Here is a 22,802-nt window from a genome sequence, read left to right on the forward strand (position 1 = left end):
CGGAATCCGTCTGTTCAGAGAAGGGCAGCAGAAGCCGTCGTCTCTTCAAAGCACCCTGGACAAGCCTGTTGGTCAGCAGAAAGATGGCTAATAAAAAGCTCACCAAATTTAAGCCTAGAGTGGATGCTTGTGCGATAGTAAGGGTTTTTCCTTCTCCCTGTGTCCAGCCCAAGTAGGTTACTGGAAGGCCACAGGGCCTACATGGGAGGAACTGCGCGGAGCGCCCCCCACCCTGTGTTTCAATTGCTTGGCTGAGCTGCCAGGGGAGGAAAAGCTCCCCCTCAGCCTTGACTAGAAAGACTCGTTCTGGCCCCCAAGAGGTGAGGAGGAAGCGGAGGCTATGAGCCGAGGTGGCGCAGTGGTTAGGGTGCAGTACTGCAGCTACTTCAGCTGACTGCTAGTTCAGCAGATCAGCGGATCAAATCTCACCAGCTCAAGGTTGACTCAGCCTTCTATCCTTCCGAGGTGGGTAAAATGAGGACCCAGATTGTTGGGGGCAATATGCTATTTAGTATACTGTCTTTGGTGTAAGCCGCCCAGAGTCCTCGGAGAGAGGGGCGGCATAGAAATATGAATAATAAATAAACAAACAAGGGTGGGCAGGGGGGCTGTGTCGATGCTCTCCCACCTCCTCACCCTTTTAGGAGTCTCGGCGGCAGCAGGATACCCCTCAAGATAGGGGGGAGGCTTGGCTGTGCCCACAGGTCTGAGGTTACTGGAGAACCGGAGCTTCAGCGACCCTACCAGGGCAGCCCTGTCTCTGGCCTTGGGATCTGGGTGGTGCCAGACGGAACGCGCATTCAGAGCCCAAACAGGCAGCATTTGCTTCTCTTGCACTGACCGTTCAGAGGGTGGGATTCCTTGTCCCCCACCCTCCCCCGCTTCAAAGGGAGGCCTGGCTAGCTGGCTGGAGCCAAGCGGGCCCCGAGACTTTGCGGCGATGATCCATAACTAGAGGGCTGCCCACCACCCCCATTGAAGAGAGGCCGTGGGGTGAAGCTCCCTGCACATTTTATTTAGCAGAACAGCCATTTGTCTGAAACGATACAGGGTCTCCTGCTGAAGCAGGGGGTTGGAGTAGAAGGCCTCCGAGGTCCCTTCTAGCTCTATTATATTCTATTGTTTTATTCAAGGGGTACTTGCTGCCTCTCATGCGCAGCTGGACCCAGAAAGGCTTTCGGGGCTAGCCAGACGCAGCCAAGGAGTCATCGAAGGAGGCCTTCAGGTCCGGCGAGCAATACAGCGGGAGCCGCTCACCCGCAACCTCCTGGCGGAAGCTGCTCCTCAACCAGCCATAGACCAGGCTGTGCAGGAAGCCCTGGAGGGGGGCAGTCAGGGCCTGGGCAGGGCAGAGAAGCTGGCCGTGATTCTCTTGCAGGTGTCTGCTGACCACCAAAGGTGGTCCCTCTCCTCCCCCTCAACTCACCGTGGCCACCAAGAGAGGAAAAAGGGTGGAGAGCTGCAGGCGGGTGAATGATAGCACCACGAGGAGGCAAGCTGTAGACAAGAAAGCCGGCCGATCACTGCCTCTGCTCAGCCTGCTGGCCTAGTCTGCATGGGGGGTGAAGCGCTTGGCAGCAGGCAGGCCAGACTCAGAAGGTCAGCTGGGAAACGGGCACAGGCCACTGACCTGGCATCCAGCAGAACACGAGGACCAGCTGGAAGCTGCGGGTGACATGGCTTCTGCTGGCAAAACCCTCGCTCCGCAGCCCGTGGCGGTCCCGGCATTGCCATCTCTTCACCCTGCAGTAGAGAACCTGCCCAAGGAGGGCAGTGGCATCAGGAAGGCCACATCCAATCCTGGGGGAGACAGAGGGCAACCTCCGTGGGGTCTTGGGGGAGCCAGAGGCTCCACGCCCACCCTGGCAGCCAATGGGGAGAGGACGGACGTCCCCCACAAAACCACCCGCCTCGCCGACAGAGCTCTGCCACTGATTGTAAAGCTCCACCCTAAAAGAAACTCTCAAAATTTAAGTCCAGGCAATAATAACGTTTTAAGCTTGATAGACCAAGAGTTTCTTTTCTTGGCACCAGAGATGGCTTCATTGGCCATGAAATAAAGCCGGAGGGGCAAAAGCCAGGGACAAGATGGCGGCTCTTCTGCCACTGGCTTGGTTTGGGCTCAGGCAGGGAGTGTGGGCAGGCGGGCGAGCTGGCCTGGCCTCTCAGCAGCCCTTTAAAAGGAAAAAAAAGCCCCTGCCTCAGCCAGATGTTTCAACCCAGCCCCTAGATCTAGTGCTGGAACCAGCTCCTTCCGGTCAGCCCCTGGAGCTTCAGAAAAAGCAAACCCTTCTGCTTTCTTCGCTCTTGTGCCCTTCACTGTCTTCGTTGGTAAGCAAGCCCCCTCCCCAAAGTATCTGCCAGGATTGTCTTGTTTCTCCCACCCCCAGAAGTCCACAGAACAGGACGGCCACATGCATCACTTACCACGCAAGCGGACACAACCAAGGCCAGAAACACCAGGAAGAAGATGCTGCTGTCCTTGCCCGAGTGCTGGGAGGCAAGAGGGGGGCTTGGCTGCCTGGGGGCCTGGGCAGCAGCATTGGAATACGGTAAAGAAAAGCATATATTAAGAAATGGCTTTCCTGTTGTATCTTTATATTTTATATATATATATATATATATATATATATATATATATTATATATTCCCGTCTAATAGTGAGTATACACTCACTATTTAGTTACTCATCACCCTTTCTTAAAGCACAACAAGCAATCCCTTCTTCCTCCCATCTCTTCAACAAACACATCCCTCCTTGTCATTTCAGACCTGGTGTCACCATTGAGGGTAACAGGAGATAACAACCCACCTATGTTAACCTATACATTTTAATTCCTCAAAATTGTCTTTAAACCTCCTTTTGCTAAGTATTGAAGGAAATTTACCCAGTGGTGTAGAATTTGTTGCTGCAAAGGTTTGTAATGGCTAAAAAGCAGTGAACAATTTCCAAAAGGGAGTAGAAAAAGAAGCAAGGAAACCCAGCATCCTTTTAAAGGCACTGACCACAATTTGAGCACAATGGCCGCTTCCTCAGAACCCCTTGGAGACTCTGGTCTTGCAACTGCCTGGACCTCCTGAGGGGGATCTCGGAGAGGAATTACAAAATGCAGGTCTACTTGCCAGCTGTTCATTCCCCTGCGGTCAGTCCCAGCCTCCGCTTTACTTAGAAGTCCGAGGAGGAGGCATTTCCAACTCATAACAGCAACCAACCAGTGACGCCAACTGCCTGGGGCAATGGAGGCTGCCCTTCACTGACCTCTTCAGAGAGACGGTGGGCCATCAATGGTCAGGGATGCTTTGAACCACCATTATCTGCCCAACAAAGAGGGAGAGTGGAGGATACAGCTGGGCCAAGACTGCCATACCTTATAGCAGGAGTTGTGGGAAAGGTGGATGAGAATCAGGCAGCTGCAAGGGGAAGGAAGAAGGTGAGAAGGATCTCCAGCCCAGGCCCCACCCTAACCCTCTGGGACCCAGGGGAGGGGAAGATGCCCACCTGGAGCAGGAGAGGTTGGAGGCCCCTGAGGAGTCCGTGCCTGCCTGGGGCAAAGGCTGGAGGAAGGCCTCGCTACTCAGGGGCCTGCTGCTTAGGACCATCAGAGCCAGAACTACCAGAAAAGGGAGCAACCTGGGAGGCAAAGGGAAATCTCTGGGGAGGGGTCCTGGAGGGCCAGAGACCTCCCTCCGGCCATTCACAGGCTCCCTTGCACTCTACCTACCAAGCCAGGGTATAGGGCAGAGCCAGCTGGAACCTGGGGCAGTAGGAGCTGTTCTCCTGGGAAAGAGAGAGAGATTTGGAGCACCAACAGAAGGCTGACCTTGTGGGCATGGCGAAGAAGAGCGTTGGCCTTGGGAAAAGGCGGCGGAGGCAGCCTAGCTCCCATCTAAACTGGAATGCCAGGCACAATCCCACCCCATGGGGGTCAAGCAGTTCCTCAGGGGGACACGCGTGATTGTGCGTACACACACACACACACACACAGACACCTTTAATGGGGACTTCAGAACTGGAGGTGCAGGGAGCCCAGGTGCCACAAGGGCTTTTGGCCAAGATTAGGGCCGACTGGCTGAGCCCTCCTGCCACCTGGGCATGATGCAAACTCCCCCTCCAGCCTCTGCCCATCCACACACTCAGGCAGGCAAGCCTGCACATGGCTCCAGCAGCAGCAGCAGGGCGAAGGAAGTGTGTGTGTGGGGAACTGGGGCCGCACCCCAGAGACCAGGGGTGAAATCCAGCAGGTTCTGGACAACTGGTAGCGGAAATTTTGAGTAGTTCGGAGAACTGGCAAATACTACCTCTGGCTGGCCCCAGAGTGGGGTGAGAATGGAGATTTTGCAGTATCCTTCCCCTGCCATGTGCACCAAGCCACGCCCCACCAAGCCACGCCCACAGAACCAGTAGTAAAATAATTTGAATCCCACCATTGTCAAAGACCTCCATACCTGAGTCACTCTCCAGCCTCTGACTGCCCGGTTCACTTCACAGGCGTAGACGAGCACCATCAGCAGAGAGATGGCGTAGAACATCTGAGGGGCAGGAGGGGAAGCACACATGGGCTGCAACAGAGGCAGCTCTCCCTGCGGAACCATCTCTTCCCTAGGCTTCTGGACGGCCCGGCCCTCCCACCCCTTCCATTCTGGCTCTTAGGTGGGGCTCTTCCCCTGCAGGGTTCTTCCCCTGCGGATGAGACTTCCCTCTGCCCTCGGCTGGAGGACTCGGGACTGACCCACCAGCCACCCTCTCCAACACAGACTGGGCTGGGCCAACAGTGAATCGCCCCCCCCCCCCACCCACACATAGACCTGCCATCCCTCCAGTGTCACCCCAGGAGGGGCTGAGTTACCATGCCAAACATCCGCCCATACAGGCAGAAGCTGTGGGCCGCCCAAAAGTGCTGGGTGGGAAGGAGGTGGAGGGCCATGGTGGGGATCAGCACCGCAGCGCCCAGGAAGTCCGCGAGTGAGAGGAGGACGAGAGGCCGGAGCTGTGGACAAGCAACAGGTGAGAAGCCACCGCTAGCCACCCAGCAGGCAGAGCCACCCTCCTTTCTGTGCCCCTTGCAGCACAGCTTTTGTCCAGCGGTGGTCCCTCTTGGCACCCAAAGCGGTGCTTCTCTGGCTGCTCCCATAGCCCAGGCGGAGGCAGCCTCCCAGGTCTGGATGGCCAGGACTTCAATTTCAATCTCTGCAGAACCCTAACCACTCGGGGGCGGGGGGGGGGATCTCAGCTGAATGCAGCCACATTTGGATAAGACAAACATCCACAGGGGAGCCTGCCCTACTACCCTAGGGCTGGAAGGGACCTTGGAGGTCTTCTAGTCCCCCCCCACACACCCAAGGCAGGAGTCCTTACACCTTATGCCTTTCTCAAGCGAAGATACCTCCCCATTTTTTCAAGGCACCCGTGTCTGTCCCTGGCAATCTGAACTAGCCAGTTGTGCCAGGCTTTTAGCAGGGCTGCCATGCGGCTCAGCTTGGGGCAGCAGCCTCAGCCTGTCAGGGTTGCTGGCTCAGTCATGGGAGGCAGAATTGCCCCATGGTTAATAAAAATGGACCCGTTTCCAAAAGAGGCCCTGGGCACGCGGCTGGTTCCTGTGCCCTACACCTGGCAGTGAATAGGGGCTGTCCATCTTCAGGGGGACAGTGGCCACTGTTGCCCTTTTAGGCATTTTTGCAGACGGCCTTCCCTAGAAGTTAGGTCTCCAGGTGGAATTGCTTGTGCTTTAATCGCAGCACTTTGACCTCCATTTTCGGTTCTCTATGGTGTTTTACCACACAGCATCAGAGTTGTGTAGGAGGATAGAAAGACTGCAAAGGGAAAACAGGCTGCACCGCACTCTGCCCTTGGCAGCAGTCCTCAGGGATAGGCGGCTTCCTTCTGGAGCACTTCAATTGAGCCCATGGCAGGGATTGGCATCTTGGCATCAAGGATGCCCTGCCAAACTTTCAGGCCTCAGTCCCACTATAACAGGCTAGCCGGACAACTCATTTCACCAGCCTGTTTAAAGATCTATCACCTGCCAAGCCTGTGTTCATTGAAGTTGGTGCGTGTTCTTGCACAAACCCAGCCAGCTTGTGTTATAATTCAGTGCCCTGTGAAGACCCAGAGAAAGAGTGAGGTATAAAGCAGGTTGCCAAACACGGGGAGGCCATTGGGAGTCACCCATCAAACCTGGTCACAGCAGCATTGTCTTCGGCGGACGGCCATGGCCAGAATGGAGCCACTGCCCAGCAGGCTGAAAGAGAAACCCAGTGGGATCAAGCGGGCCCAGCTGCCCCCACAGATCCACCCAGGGCTGGGCTTTTCCCTCCCTCTGCTCCCCAGTCAAGTTTGGCTTGGGAGCAGGCAGAAGTCCCAGGACTTTCCTCTACACCCCCACCCCCCACAGCAACCATCAATCGTCTGAGAACAGTGGCCTCCCTCCAGCCCTGCACCTGAGGAGGCGTACTCATTCATAGACTCTGCAGGAAGGGGGGGGTCACTCACAAGCGAGGAGAAAAAGACCCTTCCTCCTTCCCACACCTGCCCTGCAGCCCATGCCTTGGTCCTTAGACCTTACCGGGCTCTCCTCCCCCTCCCCCAGCAGGCCCACAAGCAAGCCCCTACTGGCTGGGTCAAGCACAGGCACCCACCCTCCTTCGCAGGGGAGCCAGATGTAGAGAATTACCGCCCTGCCCCAGAGTTAATTTGTCTCATGCTTCCCACCCAGAAGGCAGGACAAGACCAGATTCAGACCCAGTGGTTTATTGTCACCCACATTCCCGAGGCTGCTGGAGACGGGGAAGTGAGCAACACTCCCCTATCCCCTGGGAGTCCGGCAGGGGAGCTTAGCCAGCCCCTCTGCTCACCTGAGGGAGAGGGTCACCAGGTAGATGCACACCAAGACCAGGATCTAGAGAAGAAGCAGAAAGTTCAGGGAGGGGCCATCCAGTCCAAACCAAAGCACCCCAGAAGAAAAGGCCCACCAGAACTGGGCCAGGGGTGCCCCCAGGGAACTCCCCTCAGCACCTTCTTCTCCCTCCCTTCAGGACGGGCTACCTTTCTTTGCCCAGAGCAGAGAACAGGCTGGGATCATCCGGTTAATGTCTTCCTAAAGTCTGCTAGCCAGCTCCACTGACCCTGGCAAGCCTTTCCCAAGGCCGCACACCTCTTCCCATTTCTGACTCTTGGTAAAGAATTCAGATGTGCACGAGGAATCATAGCTTGTGAAATGCCAGCACCAGTGTTTCCCTAACCTGCGCACTGGATTGTTACTGAAAAATTGCATTTTCTCAACTAAATCTGGCATTAGGTTAATATCTCCAACCTGTTAACATCATTTTGAGTATTGTATTTTAGGGTGCTCACTCTCACTCAATGATGCTCATTCTGCATCATCAGCAAGTCTAGAAAGCATTTCACTGCCCTTCCCTCCGAGTCCTTAATTTGCAAAAATGTGTTGCTGACAAAGCCAAGCTGATCTGCAATAAAGCCTGCCTTGTTTTCAAGGCCCATGGCTGCCTGGTTCTTATTGTCCCAAGTTCTTTTGGAGGCACGGAAGCTGGTGGAGAGCAGGGCACAGCAGGCAGCAGCAGTTTTGGAAACGTGGGTCTGCCTTTCCCAGATCCCCCCCCCCAACTCTTGGGTACAGCAAATCAGCGAGGCCAGCTGACTGCCCTGGAAAGCAAGTGATGGGCCTGGAAGAACCGCCCACCCCTGTGCAGTGCCAGCGCAGATGTGGGCTCCTGGCCCACCTTGGCAGAAGGTGCTGCAGGGCGAGTGCCCAGGTCTTGCAGCAACTTGGCCTGAGAAAAGGCTGTGTGAATGAAAGGAAGGAGCTCTGCCTGTCTGTAGGTGATGGGGGGGGGGAAGTCTTGGAGCCCAGCAAGGTGAGGGATGCCCTGGTTTGTCCTGCCTAGGCTAGCCATTCAATTCTGGGATGGGTGGGTGGAGTAACCTCCATCCTAGACATCCTAAATGTACAGATCCACACTGTTCTTGGGTGGGTCTGTACCCACGGTCTGGGACGTCCCACCCATCTTGTTGCTACCACTGCCTCTCCTAGCACAGCTTCTCTAGGCGGGGCGGGGCATCTGGAATTGGCAGCCATTGTGGGAACAGCCTGTTTGCAGTTGCAAAGCCTCCCCGGAAAAAGTGGAGGCCACTGTGGAGGCAGGCTGCCAGAGTCAGAAATTCAGCTGAAAGTATCTTTCCGCACTGGCCTCCACTCAAATCCGTACTACTGTTTGGCGACCTGGGCAACACACACGTCCACACTGCCTGCTTTGCAGGCATCTGCAGCCCCACGGACTGTTGCGCAAGGCCAGATGCAGACAGAGGGAGGGAGCATAGCCCGGCACCAAACTCCTGCTGGCTCTGAAGGATCTTTCTTTTGCCAAGCCAACACCATCCAGGTTTGGCAAAATGTGCAACCTCTACCCTCCCCAAAACCACTGCCTCTCCCTAGGAATGCACTCAGCCCCCGGAGGGCATACCTTGTCAGCTGGCAGGGCTGAGCCCCGCTTGCTTTCTTCAGCCATGGGGCTGCTGCAGCTTCAGCTACTGGCCTCGCCCTGTCCTCTCAGCTGAGCTGTTTTGCGCAAGGGGGCCTGGCTGGAGACTGCCCCAAGGGCATCTGATGACAGCCTGCCGCTCCCCTTCTCTGAGGCCTCACCTGGCCACGACCCTGAGCAAATGCAAGGGGAGGGGCATGCTTCTCAAGCCTTCCCTGGGGCATTCAGCTCCCTTGCCCTGCTGAACTTCTGGCTCCCCACCCTCTTTCCAGCAGAGGCTCTGGGCTCTCTGGACAGCTCCCTGCCCAGCCTCGGCACAGTTTGGTCCCATGAAGGAGAACGTGCCCAGCAAGCTACCATCTGGATCCAGGCTGCAGCCCAGCCCACCTTCGGCACTAAGCCATCCAGTTAAAAAGCTGCACAATGGGAGACCGAAACGGTGCCCACATTGGGCCACTGAGCACGATGGATGGGAGTCTGCCAACCTCTCTCAATGGGTCGCTTCTTAAATCCAGCCACAGGTGGGCTTACCGCAGCGTGACCAGCTGTCAGGTCTTTCACGGGATCATTCAAGCACATTCACCGCTGGGCATTTTGGCAGATGTGGCCAGCATGGAGCAAACCTAGGAACTGGTGATTGAAGGAAAATACCTGATGTGAACTGAGCCAATCAGAAGGGGCCCTGCAGCTCAGGGGCTGGAGATCTGTGGAGTGAACATGGTGGGGCAGAGTAGCCTAAGCCCAACCCTCCTCCCGCAGGAGCCAGGAGGCCCCTTTCCCAAGGAACCCCTCTCTGCCTCTGAACCACAAGGGCACCTGTTGCGAGCTCCCTCAACACAGGCCTACCAGCAGAGCAGCAGCCCTGGTTTGTCCCAGCGCCTTAGCAGCAGCTCCACTCTGGGGGTTGACCGGGAGGGATGACAACAGGGCAGGTTGCAACATTGGGAAGGGCTGCCCAAGGACAAGCTGCTCACAGGGGGACGTGTGGGGATTTCATGCTGGAAACCTCTGCCTGGTGGTGGGAGAGCATGGAGAAGAGCTGGGATTCTGGATAGTTTCCCCCCCCCCTGCCCCTAACTCCACTTGAGGTCATGTGATTGGCCTTAAAATAGAGGGGTCCAGGCTGCTGCCCTGCCCACAGGGATGCCCTGGGGGCTCACTTCTATTCTCCTTCCACAGCCCATAACTGATTTTCCAAGTCATCCCCGCCCCATCCCACCCCAAAGGCTTCTCCCTTGCTGCAGGCTCAGTCCCATTCCATTCTTTTTGCATGGCTGGACAGGGAGAATTTCAAGCCTGTTTCCACTTCTGGGCTGGAAAGAATGAAAAGACCAGCTACACAGGCCTAAAAACCTGCCATATTCTGGCTTGGCACCCAGATGCAGAACTCTTAAGGAGCCCAATAAGCTGCAGCTGCTCTGGGCCCTCCTTCTTTCCTCCCCAGAAAGGCAGGCAAGAGGCGGAAGGACGGATGGCTAAGGCTTCTGCACCGGGAGCCCAAACATTAAAGAAAGGAGCACAAAACGGTAACTGTAGCCCAGAGGTTCTCTGCTGCCACAGGAGTGGACAAGCACTGGCTAAGAGGACTTGAGCAGCACCTTCAGAACTGACCAGCTCAAGTGCCCTGAACAGCCGCCAACTGGCTGGCCTTTGAAAGGGAGGAGGCAGATCAGGAGCAGAAGGGCAAAGCTTTACCCTGAAGGTGCGTGATGGGTGATGCACCCCAGTGAGGGTGCTTCTGAGACAGACAGGATCACTCACATGAGCTATTCAGTTCTTGGTCAAGATTCCCAGCAACGAGAGCGCCTGGCTCTCTTCTGACCTCACAGTTGCTCTAACCTGCACCGTTACCTTTTTCAGAAAACCTTCATGTCTGCATATCCAAATACACAAGACATGCAGTCCTAACCCCATCTAGACAAAATATAACTATGTTTATGTTGCCCCAAGAAATCACAGAGTTTAGCCATGGTGGCACAGCGGTTAGAATGCAGGATTGCAGGCTGACTCTGCCGACTGCCAGCAGTTTAGCCCTCACCGGCTCAAGGTTAAGTCAGCCTTCCATCCTTCTGAGGTTGGTGAAATGAGGATCCAGTTGGGGGCAAGAGGCTGATTCTGTAAACTGCTCAGAGAGGGCAGTAAAAGCACTGTGAAGTGGTATAGAAGTCTAAGTGGAAGAGCCTTGGCGGTGCAGCAGACTAAAGTACTATTAAGTAACACCAGCTGCCTGCAATTACTTCAAGTTCAAATCTCACCAGGCTCAAGGTTGACTCAGCCTTCCATCCTTTTGAGGTAGGTAAAATGAGGACCCGGATTGTGGGGGCAATAAGCTGACTTTGTATAAAAAAAAAAAAAAAAAAAAAAAACCACCGCTGGGGGGGCGAAAGCCCTACTAAGCAGGTATACACAAAATTATGAAGGCTATTGCTTAACGCATTGTAAGCCGCCCTGAGTCTCCGGAGAAGAGCAGCATATAAATCGAACCAATAAATAAATAAATAAACAAATAAACAAAGTGCTAGTGCTATAATGGACTAATCTCCAAGAGGCTAAGACGACGGCCGAGTTCCCGTGCCAAAGACTGCTGTGAGGTGGCCAGTAATGATCCATCCTTTCACACACGATACTAAAGTGCATATTAGACCCAGCAGGCAAACTAAAACTGCCTGATGACCCTGGAGGTATCAAACCCTGGGCTGCTGTCTTTTCTGAGCTGTGAAGGGAGTCAAGGACCCCTGCCCTATAACCCCCCACCCCTATATGGCCACCTAGAGTTACCCTTGTCAGATGGGAGGCTATAGAGATTGACTTCCACAAAGAAACGGAGAGGAGGGAACCATGGCCCTTGGCCTGCCTTCCAATCCTTGGCTGGGAGAAGGCATGCAAGGAGCGTACAGATCAGGAAGGGGAAATCTTAGCATCTTCTGGCCCGGAGTGGCCGGAAGCAGCTCACCAACCCCCAGGGACTGTTGCATCTCCATGCCCCGAGATGGACAGCAGTGCTTGAGGGAACGCCCTGGGACTTCATCTAAAGGCCAGGATCTGCTTCAAGCCCAGGCACTCACAGGACAGGCTTCAACTGCTGATGCTTTATTGGCTGGCCTCAACTGCCGGCTTGAGAGTCCGGAGGATTTCCCGTCCACATTTGGCACAAATATTGGAACAAACACTGGCCAGACTCCTGAAAGGAGCCCTTTAAAAAGAACAAAGACCCCAAATTGAATCCCTGCAGCCCAGCGAGGCATTACACTCCGGCTGGAGTCTGAACTGGGAGCCCTGGCTGGTCCTGTGGCCTCCCCACCCAATGGCTAGGAATGGCTACTGCTTGCCTTGAGGCCAGAATGGGGAAGCCAGCCTCATTATGAACCCAACCCCACCAACCCCCGCAAGCAGAGCTGGCGGGGGTTTCATCTCTTCCCCGAAAGCCACCAACTGCTGCTTCTGCCCACGTGGCTCAGGACAGCCTGTCTCTCTTCTGGGCTAAAATGCAAAATAGTCAATATGGCTGTCAGGGTTTGCTGGCGTCCCAACAAATCTGTCAAAGTCAGGAACCTGTAGAAAATGTTCTTGAGGTACTCCAGGTTAGCTCCCTCTCTGCTCCGGTCCCTGAAGGTCTTCTGAATGTGGCCCTGGAGCAGAGAGACCTCCTCTCGGTGCTTCTCACCTTCCTCCAGCAGCTTCTCCTGCAACTGGTGAGCCTCCATCTCCAGCTGGTGCTTCTGCTTCTTCAGGGCCAAGATCTCCACCTCTTTCCGAGCCAGCTGCTCCGTGTACAGCAGGAAGGTAGGCTCGTTGGGGGCAGGGAGAGGCAGGGTCAGGTGCTCCAAAGCATCGTCACCCACCCCACTGTCGCTGTGGGCACTGCTGCTGCCACCACTACCTGGCCCTGTGGCTGCTTTGGGGGCCTGCAGCCCAAAGGGCACGGCCAGGACCCTCAGTTGCTGCAGCTCCTGGTCCTTTTCAGCCAGGACGGCCAGGACCCGATTGCGCTGCTTGTGCATCTCCTCCTCCAGTCGGAGGACCTTCTCCTGGCCCTCCGACAGGCATCGCTCCAGCTCCTGGCGGTGGAGCTGCTGGAGGAGAGCCACTTCTCGCCTCTTGGCCTCCAGCTGCTCCTGGTGTTGCTTGGCCTCCGCTTCGCAGGACAGCCGAAGGGAAACGTACTTCTCCTTCAGCTCCGCCAGCTGCTCCTGGCTCTCCTCCAGCTCCTTGGCCAAATTCCCATCCTTGGCCGATTTGCTTTTCAGGACCACCTGCGCCCTCACTTTGTACCTCTCAAACTCCTCCTTCAGCTGCTTGAGCTCCTGTTGATAATAGGCCACGGTGGCCTTCTCGCAGTCTCCAGACTCTGTGTCCTTCGGGGGCTCAGCCGGGCAGAGGGCCTCGACATCCCCCACGAGAGACGGGGCATGCTCGGCAGCCACTCGCGCCAGCTTCGTCAGCTTCTCCACCTTGTCTCTCAACACGTTGGCATCCAGGTGGCCGTCCTCCAGGGTGAGGCCCACGGCGGCATGGCCAGAGGCGGCGACAGCGAGGGTCTTGTTTTCGAGGTCCAGCTGGACAGCGCGGTCCTTCAGCTTCCGGATGGCGGCCTGGTCCTTCTGCCTGGCCTTCTCGTAGGCACCCAGCAGCTCCGACATCTCGGAAATCCGGGCCTCCAGGGCGGCGCCACGCTGCTCTCCCATCCGGAGGTGCTCGTCGGCTTGGGCGGCCTGGGGGGGCAAGGAGGAGAGGCGGTCACTCTGGCCCGCGGGGGGGGGAGGGGAGGGGGTCCCCCCGCGCCCACCTTGCCGGCCTCCTGCAGCAGCTGCGCCTGGAAGTGGCCCCGCAGGCGCTCCAGCTCGGCCCGCAGCTCTCGCGGCTCCTCCCGGCGCGCCTCCTCCAGGCCCAGCTCCGCCTCGCGCCGCCGCGCCCGCTCGTCTTGCAGCAGCCGCTGGAGCTCGCGCAGCATGTCGGCGTGGTCGGCCTGCTCCTGCGCCCGGTCCCGCTGCTGCGCCGCCAGCCGCGCCCGCGCCTCCCGCGCCTCGCCCTCCAGCCGCTCCCGCTCGGCCCGCGCCTCGCGCCGCTCCGCCTGCCAGCTCGCCTCCAGCCGCGCCTTCTCCCGCGCCAGCGTGGCCAGCGCCGCGCCCAGCCGGGCCTCGGGGCCGCCCGCCGCCGCCGCCTCGGCCGCCGCCGCCGCTTCCGCCGGGCCCTCGGCCGCCGACCCCGCCAGCGCGCCCAGGCCGGCCTCCAGCGCCGCCCGCTCCGCCAGCAGCCCCTTGTGCGCGCGGACCAGGTCCCGCAGGCGCGCCCGGTACTCGCGCAGCTGCTCCTCCTGCGCCGCCACCGTCGCCAGCAGCTCCCGCCGGCCCGGACCTCCCGCCTCCGCCTCCGCCGCCGCCGCCGCCGCCTCCATCGCCCCGCCGCGCGGCCCGGAAGACGCGCCCTCACGCGCCTGCGCGGGCCCGCCCCCTGGCGCGCGGTGGGCGCCGGGAGCGAAAGGGGCGGGGCAGCGACGTAACCGGGGAGCCGGGACGCCGCCCCTCGCCCCGCCCCTCCGCCGGTTCCGGCTCTCAGGCCCTCGGGACGCGGCGCGTTCGGGCAGCCCGAGCAGGGAGGAGGCGGGGCGGGGCGGGGCGGGCTCCCTGCCCGGCGCTGCCCGCCTTCGTCCGCACTTGGCCGCGGGGCGTGGCCGGGCGGCAGAGCAGCGCTCAGAACCAGGTGCGCGACGCGAGCGGGAGAAGCGGCCCAGGAGCCCCAGGAGCGGAGGCGGCTGCCCAAGAGCCACCAGGCGCTCCGGGCCGTTCCGGGTGGGCCAGCGCATCTCCCTCCAGGATGGCGCCGGCCAGCTGCAATGGGATCCGCAGGGAGCCCCCGAGACGCCGCCAGGGCCGGGAGGCAGCAGGAGGAGGGCGCGGCGGAGTCTGGCCAACATCGCCGCCGGCGCAGAAGGACCCGAAGGAGCCGGGATTCCGGGGCCCGCCCCGTACGGAGGCTGCTGCCCTGGGCGGCAGGAGGGGGGAAGTCGACGTGGGGGATGGCAGCTGCCAAAGAAGCCGGCGGGGTCCTCGGCCGCCTCGCAGAGCGCCAAGAGGGAGAGGCCTCCTTGTTGCCCATCTGCTGCGTTGGAGAGCCGGGAAGGGCCGTGACAGGCTGGAGGACGGCAGCCCTGATGATCAGAGACCAGGAATGAAAGCTTAGGAGGAACTCGGTTGGAGGCGCAGGGCTGGCTGAAGCTGCGCTGAAGAGCGTTCTGAGGCCCAGGTGTCCATCTGGAGGTACCTGAAGGGCCACCGGGCGGAATAGCTGTGGAAGTATGCATTCCAGCAAGAAACTGTCTCTCATCAGAAGCCTCCTGGGCGCATCGCTCATGTCCGCTCAATACCGTCCAGTTGCTGAATTTGCCCACTTACTGAATTTCCAGTCTGAGTGAAGTCAGTTGGGCGGTCGGCCTCCCTTGGAAGAGCTCAGGTCTTCTCTGCAGGCATCAAGGATCCTTGGGTTCAATTCCATCCCAGGCCACCAGGAGGTATGGGACCCCCCAGGGCCGCCTGGTCACAGCTGCCGCCGATTTCACCCCCTGACCCATAGTAGAATTACCTAAGGATACTGCCTTGCCACATCGGCCCCGCTGCTGCCCCCCAAGAGTGCAAGCCAGCTAATGAGCCTTGAGGTGTGGATGTTCTGCTTCTGGAGACGGGGAGGGGCTCCACTGGGAGAGCGGGCGGGCATCCCCTTTGGGAGCCTGGAGGGCAGTGGAAAGCCAGGCGGTTCTTCAGTGCCCGCATTGTGAGGTAACCAGGGGGTCACAAAGGGCAGAGCTGCCAGGGGCTTCTAGCCCTGGAATGCTGGGAAGAGCCACCCGGAGGGCTTGCCTGGGCCCACACACCAGAGCCTGGACCAAGTGAGACCCAGGGGTGGAAGTGGGGAATCTGCCAGTCCCACTCTGCTCTCCACCCTCATGCAGATTGGGCTCATCAACTGGACGGGGGGGTATCTCACCTGCGAGTGCTATGCGGATGATGTCAGTGTCTTGGGGAGCTCGCTGGGAAAGAAACAGGTATGGAGGGAAGGAACTGCCAGCCCCGATGGCTGGCTCTGGGGGCAGAGGGAAGGGGCTGAGCTCCTTCAGGCAGTGGGAAGGCAGCCCCCCTGACAGCAATGCTTGCTCCCTGCCTGGCATCAAACCAGGCAGTGGCCCCTTTTGCTCCCGCAGCCACCAGAGGAATTAAAAGGGGGGTGTTTATTTTCGTTTATTGAATTTGATTATTTTGAATTGGGAGTTGGGAGGAGGCAGCTGTTCTCCATTCCTTAGGAACCACCCATGGGTGCCTTGAAGTTTGCCCCTCCCACCCACAACCCACCATCCCCACAGGGAGAGCCTTGCTGAATAGGCAGAGGGGGCCCTCAGAAGAGCCTTGAGGCTCCTGGACCACCTTTGGGGCATAGAGCTGGGAGAGTCCCACCCAAGCACCAATGTGAGGCCGGCATCCTCGAGGAGCGCAGGGAAGGGGACCCTCCCTTTGGGGTTCCATGGAGCGCCCAGGCTGAGCTGGTGGGAGGAGGAGCCAGTTTACCTGCAGCTAAGAAGGAAGAGCTCCAGCCTTGGGTTGGAGCCCAAAGCAAGGGAGGCTGCACCCAGGCTGGGAAAGGCCTGGTTCTCCTCTCGGCTGAGTGGCAGCTGGGAGATTCTGCTCTGGGAGGCTCCTTTGGCCAGTTGACCCTCACCCTCAACAGCAGACCAACAAAAGAAGGGCGTCAGGGCGATTGGGCTTTGCCTGACTGCTCAGCTGGGCTGGTGACTGGCCACTTTTGCTCTCCCAGACCTGGAAGCTGAGGGTGACCACAGAGCAAGGGAATCAGGACGTGGTGGCACTGGTTGGGCATCAAGGGCAGTACCTCCTGGTGGAAACAGATGGTACGGTGCGTTGTGGACGGCCGGTGGCTGAGAAGCAAAGCCGGTTTCTGCTGGAGGTCCATCCGAGTGGGGCCTGGACCCTCCAGCAGCTGGAGAGCCAGAAGTTCCTGGAGTCTGATGGTGAGGATGTGTTCTGTGTGGCCCGAGGCCTGACCGCTCACCACCTGTGGATGCCCCAGCTGGCTGAGCACGTGCACGTGGTCCTCTTCAACCCCAGCAGCCAGCTCTACGCCCGGACTGACCCGGAACTGAATCGGGTCTGGGTGGATGCTCCCGTGCCCTATCTGGAGGAATGCAGCTTCCTCCTGCGGTTCAGGAAGGGGACCTGCCACTTGGAGACTTCCACCCATAAGTTTGTCTCCAGATCAGAGAAGCTGGCCACGATGCCCTCCACGGAGACGGCCTTTCACCTGAACCTGAAGCCCGGTTGCCTGGCCTTCCTCACGGACATGGAGGGTCACGTCTTATACCCGCAGGGCAGCCGGGGGCTCCTCTGCCTTGGGGACCACCCAGAGGAGAACGAGGAGTGGTTTGTCATCAAGCGGTGCCCACCGTGGGTCAGTCTGAGGACGAGAGCCAATAGATTCGTCAGCATCATTTCTGGCAAGTAAATCCCTGTTTTTCCAGCCCAGGAAATAATGGTAGGAACAGCTGCCTGGAGAGCAGGGATTCATCCCACCCTTACCTGGTCAGGTCACTACAACCTGAGCCACTTCAGAATTCAGATGGGGACAGAAGGAGGGCTCTCCTGCCACCCTGTGACAATAAGAAGTCAAAAGCTTTGCCTTGAGTTTGACTGCTGGGACCTCAGAAATATCTCTGCCTCCCTGCATGCAGAGTGTCTCTAATGAGACACCCTAAGGAGCTGCCCGGGAGGAGTGTTTGGAAGCTGCAGCTGGTAGAGAATGCAGCGAGGTGGGCAGTTCTTGGGGCCTCTAGGATGGCACATGTGACCCCATTGCTAAACAAGCCCAGGCTGCCTGAGAAACTGGCTCACCCCAGTGGAATTACCTACTGCACTAGCAGAAAAGACCTACTTTGGATCCCATTGGCCGAAGAATTTCAGTTGGCAGGTTCCAGGAGAAGAGCTTTTTCTGCTGTGGCCCCCATCCTTTGGAATATTCTCCCATCAGAGGGGAGGTCCACCTCCACACCCCCATCCTTCTGGAAGAGCCTGAAAACCTGGCTGTGCCACCTGGCCTTGGGCCCTACGAGGAGCCTGCTATATTGGGATAGAGAAGATTCGTGCCCAAAGCTGCCCGTCATCTTAGTTTTTAACTTTTAACTTCTCTATCCTAATTGTTTTTTTAAGCACTTTTTAACTTATTATATTGTAGGTCACCCGGTGTCGCTGTATCAGTGAGGTGGGCAGCATAGAAATTTAATAAAGAAATGAATAAAGAAAGCTATTCTGAAAGCCGCATTCTCTGAACTGGCCCCAGAGTTTTTCGTGAGGGAGGGGGGTTTTCATTCAGAGGCTTTCAGCTGCTTTTGGAACAAACTGAGTAGCCAATTGGCAAAGCTTCCCCTTACAATTCTCATTCTTTCTCTCTCTCTCTCTCCTCAGACTCCGAAGTCTACGCTGGTCCTAAGAAGCTGAGCCCGATGTCCACGTTCCTCTTTGAAATGGACTCCATCACACAAACGGTGCAGTTAAAAGGTGTCCATCACAAGTACCTGGCTCAGGTCAGTCCCCTGCTGCTGCTGCCTCATCCCCACAGCAAGTGGGAGGTCAGGATGAAGCCCCCAGGGAAAGGGCTGCACACAGGGAGATCCAGCACTGGACTCTGAGCCAGGGACGGACAGCGGCCTGGCAGCCACCCACCAAACACGAGCAAGTGGGGATACATGCCGGGCCAGCAGTGACCCTTTGGAACTGAGACAGGACAGGCTGAAGGGGGCGAGCTGAAGCCCTGGGGAGTCAGCCTGAGTCTCGTGTGTGTGTGGGGGGGGGGGGGGGGGGGGGCGGCTGGGTTGGGTAGCAATAGCGGAGCAGTAGAAATAGTCTGCCTAGGGCAGAGTGGCCTGCTTGGGCTTGACTCTGAGTAAGGCAACATGATGACGATCCAGGCTGTTTCCGGCCCCTCCTTGGGAGGTGGGAAGAGCCATTCCCGACCTTTGAGGCCAGCTTTGGGAGAGCCTGCATGGCTCCTACGGTGTTGTTTCTGTCCCCCATTCAGCACTTAGCACATCTGTGAAGAAGCCTCCCTTGGCCAGGCTTTTCCTCCTTCCTTGATTTTCCTGCTAGGAAGATGCTTCTCTTGCTGGCCCTAGTGGGAGGTTAATTTCCCCTTCCATCCCCCTCTGCTCACACAGTGGGACCTGTCCTGCCTGGCCCAGGCCAGCCCCAGGAACGAGTCCTCGGATGCCACCCTCGCTCTCAGAGGGAGAGCAGATCCTGCCTGTCGCCCTCCAGTGGGGCAGAGCTCCTGGAAAGCTTTCAGTAAGCATGCCCCTCCTGACCGTGGCATTTCTCCTCCCCAGAGACCCTTCCGGTGCGTGCTGGCCAACGGGGCGGCCAAGGAGGCAGAGACCAGGTTCCAGGTCCTCTGGCATTATGGGAGGGTCTTCCTGAGAGCTCCTGGGGGGCGCTACCTGGGAACCCTGCCGGTGGGGCTGCTGGTAGCGCGAGCCACGCACCCAGGTAAGAAGGACCTGCGCCTTGAAGCAAGCTGCTCCTGTGGCCCCTCCTGGCCTTGGAGGGGAGGGAAGAATTTGGCCTGGGAAGGTTTTCCTCCGAACTCCCTCCCAGCCCCACTCCCTTGCATCCGCCTCCCTCAGCCCTGCGGTGCCCCCTCACCCACCCTCCCCAACCTGCTCCTCGCACAGCCTCCCCAGCAGATTCCACCCCTCTTGCCCTTGGCACCCTTAGGGCCCCCCCACATGTTGTTGTCCCCCCCCCCCGCGCTTCTCCTCTGACCGGTTGTGGGGAGCTGGCAGGGTGCCGCCTGGCCTAACCGCGGTGGGATTCAGTTGAAGGGGGGGGCTGGGGGGGCCACTGAGGAGAGGAATCCCCTCCCGCTTCCGTTGTGAGGGGAGGGCTGCCTGGGGGCCCTCCAAAGCCCTGGCAGCAGTGAAGTCCCCCCGGGCCCCCCGCAGGGCCCCCCTCGGCTTGCCATTTCAGGGGTCTCTGCTTACCAGATGCCTTCAGCAACGGCCGAGCTTCTAATGGACTTGGGAAGTTAGTCCTCAACTTACAACAGTTCGTTTAGTGACCGTTCAAAGTTACAACAGCACCGAAAAGAGAGACTTATGACCCACACACACACACACACACACAAGCGCTGCTGCATCCCTGGGGTCGCGGGATGAAAATTCAAACGGGCCAGGGAATTTGGGCGGCAGGCGTCCAAATGAAGCCAGAGACACTGACAGGAACTTCTAGCTTTGCCTCAAGAAGTAGCTTTACCCAACCTCTGCTCACGGCAGCAGAGCAGAGAAGAGAGCCAGGCAAGCGGAGCACCCTGGGGTAAATCGCAACAGGAGGAAAAGGTGGGAAGACAGGGAACCGCACCTCCACACCTGCAGCGGCCAATCACAGCGCAGATCGCCTCACACAGCAGCCATCAATCAACCACCCACCACTGTGCCTTCTGGCTCCCTGCACGCCCCTCCAGCCGCTGAATTTGAATCTCTTCATGGGAATCTTGGCCACCCACTCGCATTTATGATGGCCACAGTGGCCCCGCGGTCACCTGATCCCCTTTTGCAACCACCTGACAAGCAAAGTCCATGGGGAAAGTCAGATTCACTTAACAACCGGGTAACTAACTTAACAACTGCAATGATTCACTTAACAACTGTGGCAAAAAAGATTGTAAAGTGGGACAAACCTCACTGAATGACTGTCTCCTTAACAATGGTAATTTGGGCTCAATTGTGGTTGTAGGTCGAGGACTACCCATATTAAAAATTCAGGTATACATTAAGAAATGTATCTTTAACTTGAAAGTCTGCATAGCATAGTCAAACATCAGCACAAATGTTTTTTTTTTTACAATGTTTGTATTTATTAAATTGATAGGCCACCCACTTTCCTGTCCATCAACTGATTTGTTGTTTCATTTATTTACCAACTTTTGAAACCACCACCTGAGGGGGGGATTCTGCATAGGCCGACGGTTAGCTGATGGGAGCTTTTGGGTGCCCCACCAGGCTCTGTGTGCCAGTCCTCCTTCCCCTCCGCCTCCCGGTCTCTGGGCCAGCCCTCCCCCCCCCCCCCAGGCCTCCACAGTTCTTTTCTGCTGTAGGGCCCAACGAAGAGTTTGTGCTGCGCTTTGCCAATCGCTCCTTCCTGGTGCTGCGTGGGCACTACGGCTACGTGGGCAGCTCCCCTTGCCGAGAGACCCTGCAGGGCAACCTTCTGGAGCCGGAGCCTGTGGAGATCCTGCCTTGCAAGCATGGCGTCTACCACCTTCAAAGTAAGTGGGGGTGGGGTCCCCCTTCCGCTTCACAGGGAAACCCTCAGGGGCTTCCTCCCCAAAGAAGCCAGGCCAGGCGGGGCTTCCTTCTCTCTGGCTGCTCGCCTAGTGATCACATCCGCACAGAAACCATCTTGGTCTGTTTTGGACAACTTTCAGTACAAACATCTCAGAAATACACTCCTTCCTATCCCCTCCCCTCCCTTGAAGCCAGAGGCTGCTGATGGGAGAGATGGGAGACTAACCCCTTCCCCTTCCCCTCCCTCCGTCCCACAGGCCGAGGAAAGAGCTTTTGGTCCCTGACCCCAGAAAGGACCTTCAGTCCGTGGGGGAAGTTTGCCTTGAACTTCTACCTGGAGATCCAGGGGAACAACCTGCTGGCCATCATAGCCCCCAATGGCTACTACGTGCGTGGAGACCGGGGCGGTTGCCTGGTGGCTGACAGTGAGGAGATCGCCCGAGACTGTCTTTGGGAGTTCTAGCCTAGGAAAGGTAAGGAAGGCCAGAAACGTTCCTGGGATGGAGGGGATGCAGGGGGAGGAAGAGATGGCCCAACCACCTTGCTCTTGGGGCCCCCACCCATGGGTCCCATGTGGGTCAGAGGACTGCCATGGGCACATTGCTAACTTTCCCTCCTTGTCCACAGGTCTTGTCTGAAAGAAGTGCCCCTGCCGAGCGGCTGTCTGGACACACTATCTAGGGCGCTCCGCCATTATTTGTCCAGATGCTTCAGTGGAGGCTGCCCGGCAGCTGAGGAGGAGCTTGTTGCTTCCCCATGAGCCAAAGGGGTCCCTCCACTCGCCTCCGAAATCCCGTGGGGAGCCACTTGTGAGCTCTTTGCACCAATGAAGTAGCTTCACCCCTTTTGGGCCCCTGTTGCATTTTCTCCTTTGCCTCCTGACTTTGGGAAGTGGGGCAGAGGTCTCTGCTCTGGGTTCACATGGAGGGGACGAAGCGGCTTCCAGGGAGCTGTAAATGAATCCAAACCAGGCTGTTTGTTCTGCCTGGGAAGCAGGGCCACTCTGAGCGGCCCCGAGGGTCCTTGCGCTTCCCAGCCCAGCTTTACAGCGGGCTTGGGTGCTGCCGGTCCAGAGGAGGAAAGAAAGATTCCATTTGAGCCTTGGAAAGCCCCGGGCTGTGTGTGTGCAGGGCCCCCTGTCTTCTGCCCAGAGGCCTAGGGTTTGCCTTCCCCGGGGTTCAGGAAGCCAGTGGGCCTCTCTCCTGGCCTGGGTCAAGGGCTACAAACATTATTGGAAAGGACAGGGCAAATTTTCTCCCCCTTTTCCCATGGGGAGGGGATCAAGGGCAGTTGTCAACCTTAGTTATTCCCCTCCCCAGCCCTTAGCTTGTTTTTTCTGTTTGGCAGAATCTGATCCACCCTACCCTCAGTTTCCATGCCTTAATAAACCCCCTGCCTTTGCTTTCCCAGCGGCCCTGTCCATGCGTTTCATTCCCTCTGGGTTTGCTCTGCTCCCTCTGGGAGCCTCCCCCCATTGCTGTGGCTGTAATTTCCCCATGTTTATCTTTCCTCAGGCCCCTCCAACCTCTTTCCTTGCCTCTTCCATGCATCAGCCTCTTCTTGAGCTGCCTCACCCACACTCTGTCCCTCTGGGACTCTTGCATGGGCCTCCTCGTCCTTCTCTTCCAATGGTCCTGCTTTCTTTCCTCCTCCTCCTTCTCTTCATTTCCCCCAAATCTCCTTCTTGACGCTGCACAGCAACCGCCTGCCCCACCTTCTGTCCTTCGCTGCAGGGCTCAGTCCTTCTGGAAAATCCCATCAGCCGGGATTTTAGTTGGGCATAAACAGACTTCATATACACCTTTTTTTAAGTGAACATTCATTCAAGAGTCACCATTCTTACTAATTCTGGCATCTTCCGGTGACCAAATTGCCTTTTCTGAAGTATAAGCTGTTGTGTTATCACAGTTCAGTGGCAGGAAGCAGAAAACATCATTTCCGTATGCGCCCACAGCAACCCAGATAACGT

At 57.7% G+C, this 22,802-nt stretch overlaps 3 protein-coding genes across 4 annotated transcripts; 1 reads left to right on the forward strand and 2 right to left on the reverse strand.

The window, feature by feature from the left end:
- Window positions 1–994: 994 nt before the first annotated feature.
- LOC117672981 (uncharacterized) lies at window positions 995–9,558 on the reverse strand. The gene is made up of 12 exons (XM_087873520.1): window positions 8,479–9,558; window positions 6,853–6,896; window positions 6,176–6,239; window positions 4,848–4,988; window positions 4,447–4,530; window positions 3,723–3,778; window positions 3,500–3,631; window positions 3,369–3,411; window positions 2,428–2,529; window positions 1,631–1,757; window positions 1,427–1,497; window positions 995–1,339 (listed from the first exon to the last, which is right to left on the reverse strand). Exons 1-12 carry the CDS (start codon window positions 8,521–8,523, stop codon window positions 1,184–1,186), a joined length of 1,065 nt encoding a protein of 354 aa, XP_087729646.1. The 5' UTR covers window positions 8,524–9,558; the 3' UTR covers window positions 995–1,183.
- Window positions 9,559–11,570: 2,012 nt separating this feature from the next.
- GCC1 (GRIP and coiled-coil domain containing 1) lies at window positions 11,571–14,797 on the reverse strand. Its single transcript, XM_034430045.3, has 2 exons — window positions 13,283–14,797; window positions 11,571–13,208 (listed from the first exon to the last, which is right to left on the reverse strand). Exons 1-2 carry the CDS (start codon window positions 14,795–14,797, stop codon window positions 11,904–11,906), a joined length of 2,820 nt encoding a protein of 939 aa, XP_034285936.3. The 3' UTR covers window positions 11,571–11,903.
- Window positions 14,798–15,295: 498 nt separating this feature from the next.
- Window positions 15,296–21,690, forward strand: FSCN3 (fascin actin-bundling protein 3). Of its 2 annotated transcripts, XM_087873522.1 has the most exons (7): window positions 15,296–15,535; window positions 16,870–16,996; window positions 17,961–18,079; window positions 18,878–19,037; window positions 20,644–20,814; window positions 21,091–21,306; window positions 21,461–21,690. In XM_087873522.1, the coding sequence occupies exons 1-6, from the start codon at window positions 15,437–15,439 to the stop codon at window positions 21,294–21,296; spliced, it is 882 nt and encodes a 293-aa protein (XP_087729648.1). In that variant the 5' UTR covers window positions 15,296–15,436; the 3' UTR covers window positions 21,297–21,306; window positions 21,461–21,690. The 2 variants fall into 2 exon arrangements, with proteins under 2 accessions (XP_087729648.1, XP_087729647.1); XM_087873521.1 differs by lacking the exon at window positions 15,296–15,535 and having other exon boundaries at window positions 15,916–16,996.
- The last annotated feature ends 1,112 nt before the right edge of the window (window positions 21,691–22,802 follow it).

The sequence above is a fragment of the Pantherophis guttatus genome, chromosome 7 (genome assembly GCF_059756535.1).
Source record: "Pantherophis guttatus breed Tessera chromosome 7, ASM5975653v1, whole genome shotgun sequence".
NCBI lineage: Eukaryota > Metazoa > Chordata > Lepidosauria > Squamata > Colubridae > Pantherophis > Pantherophis guttatus.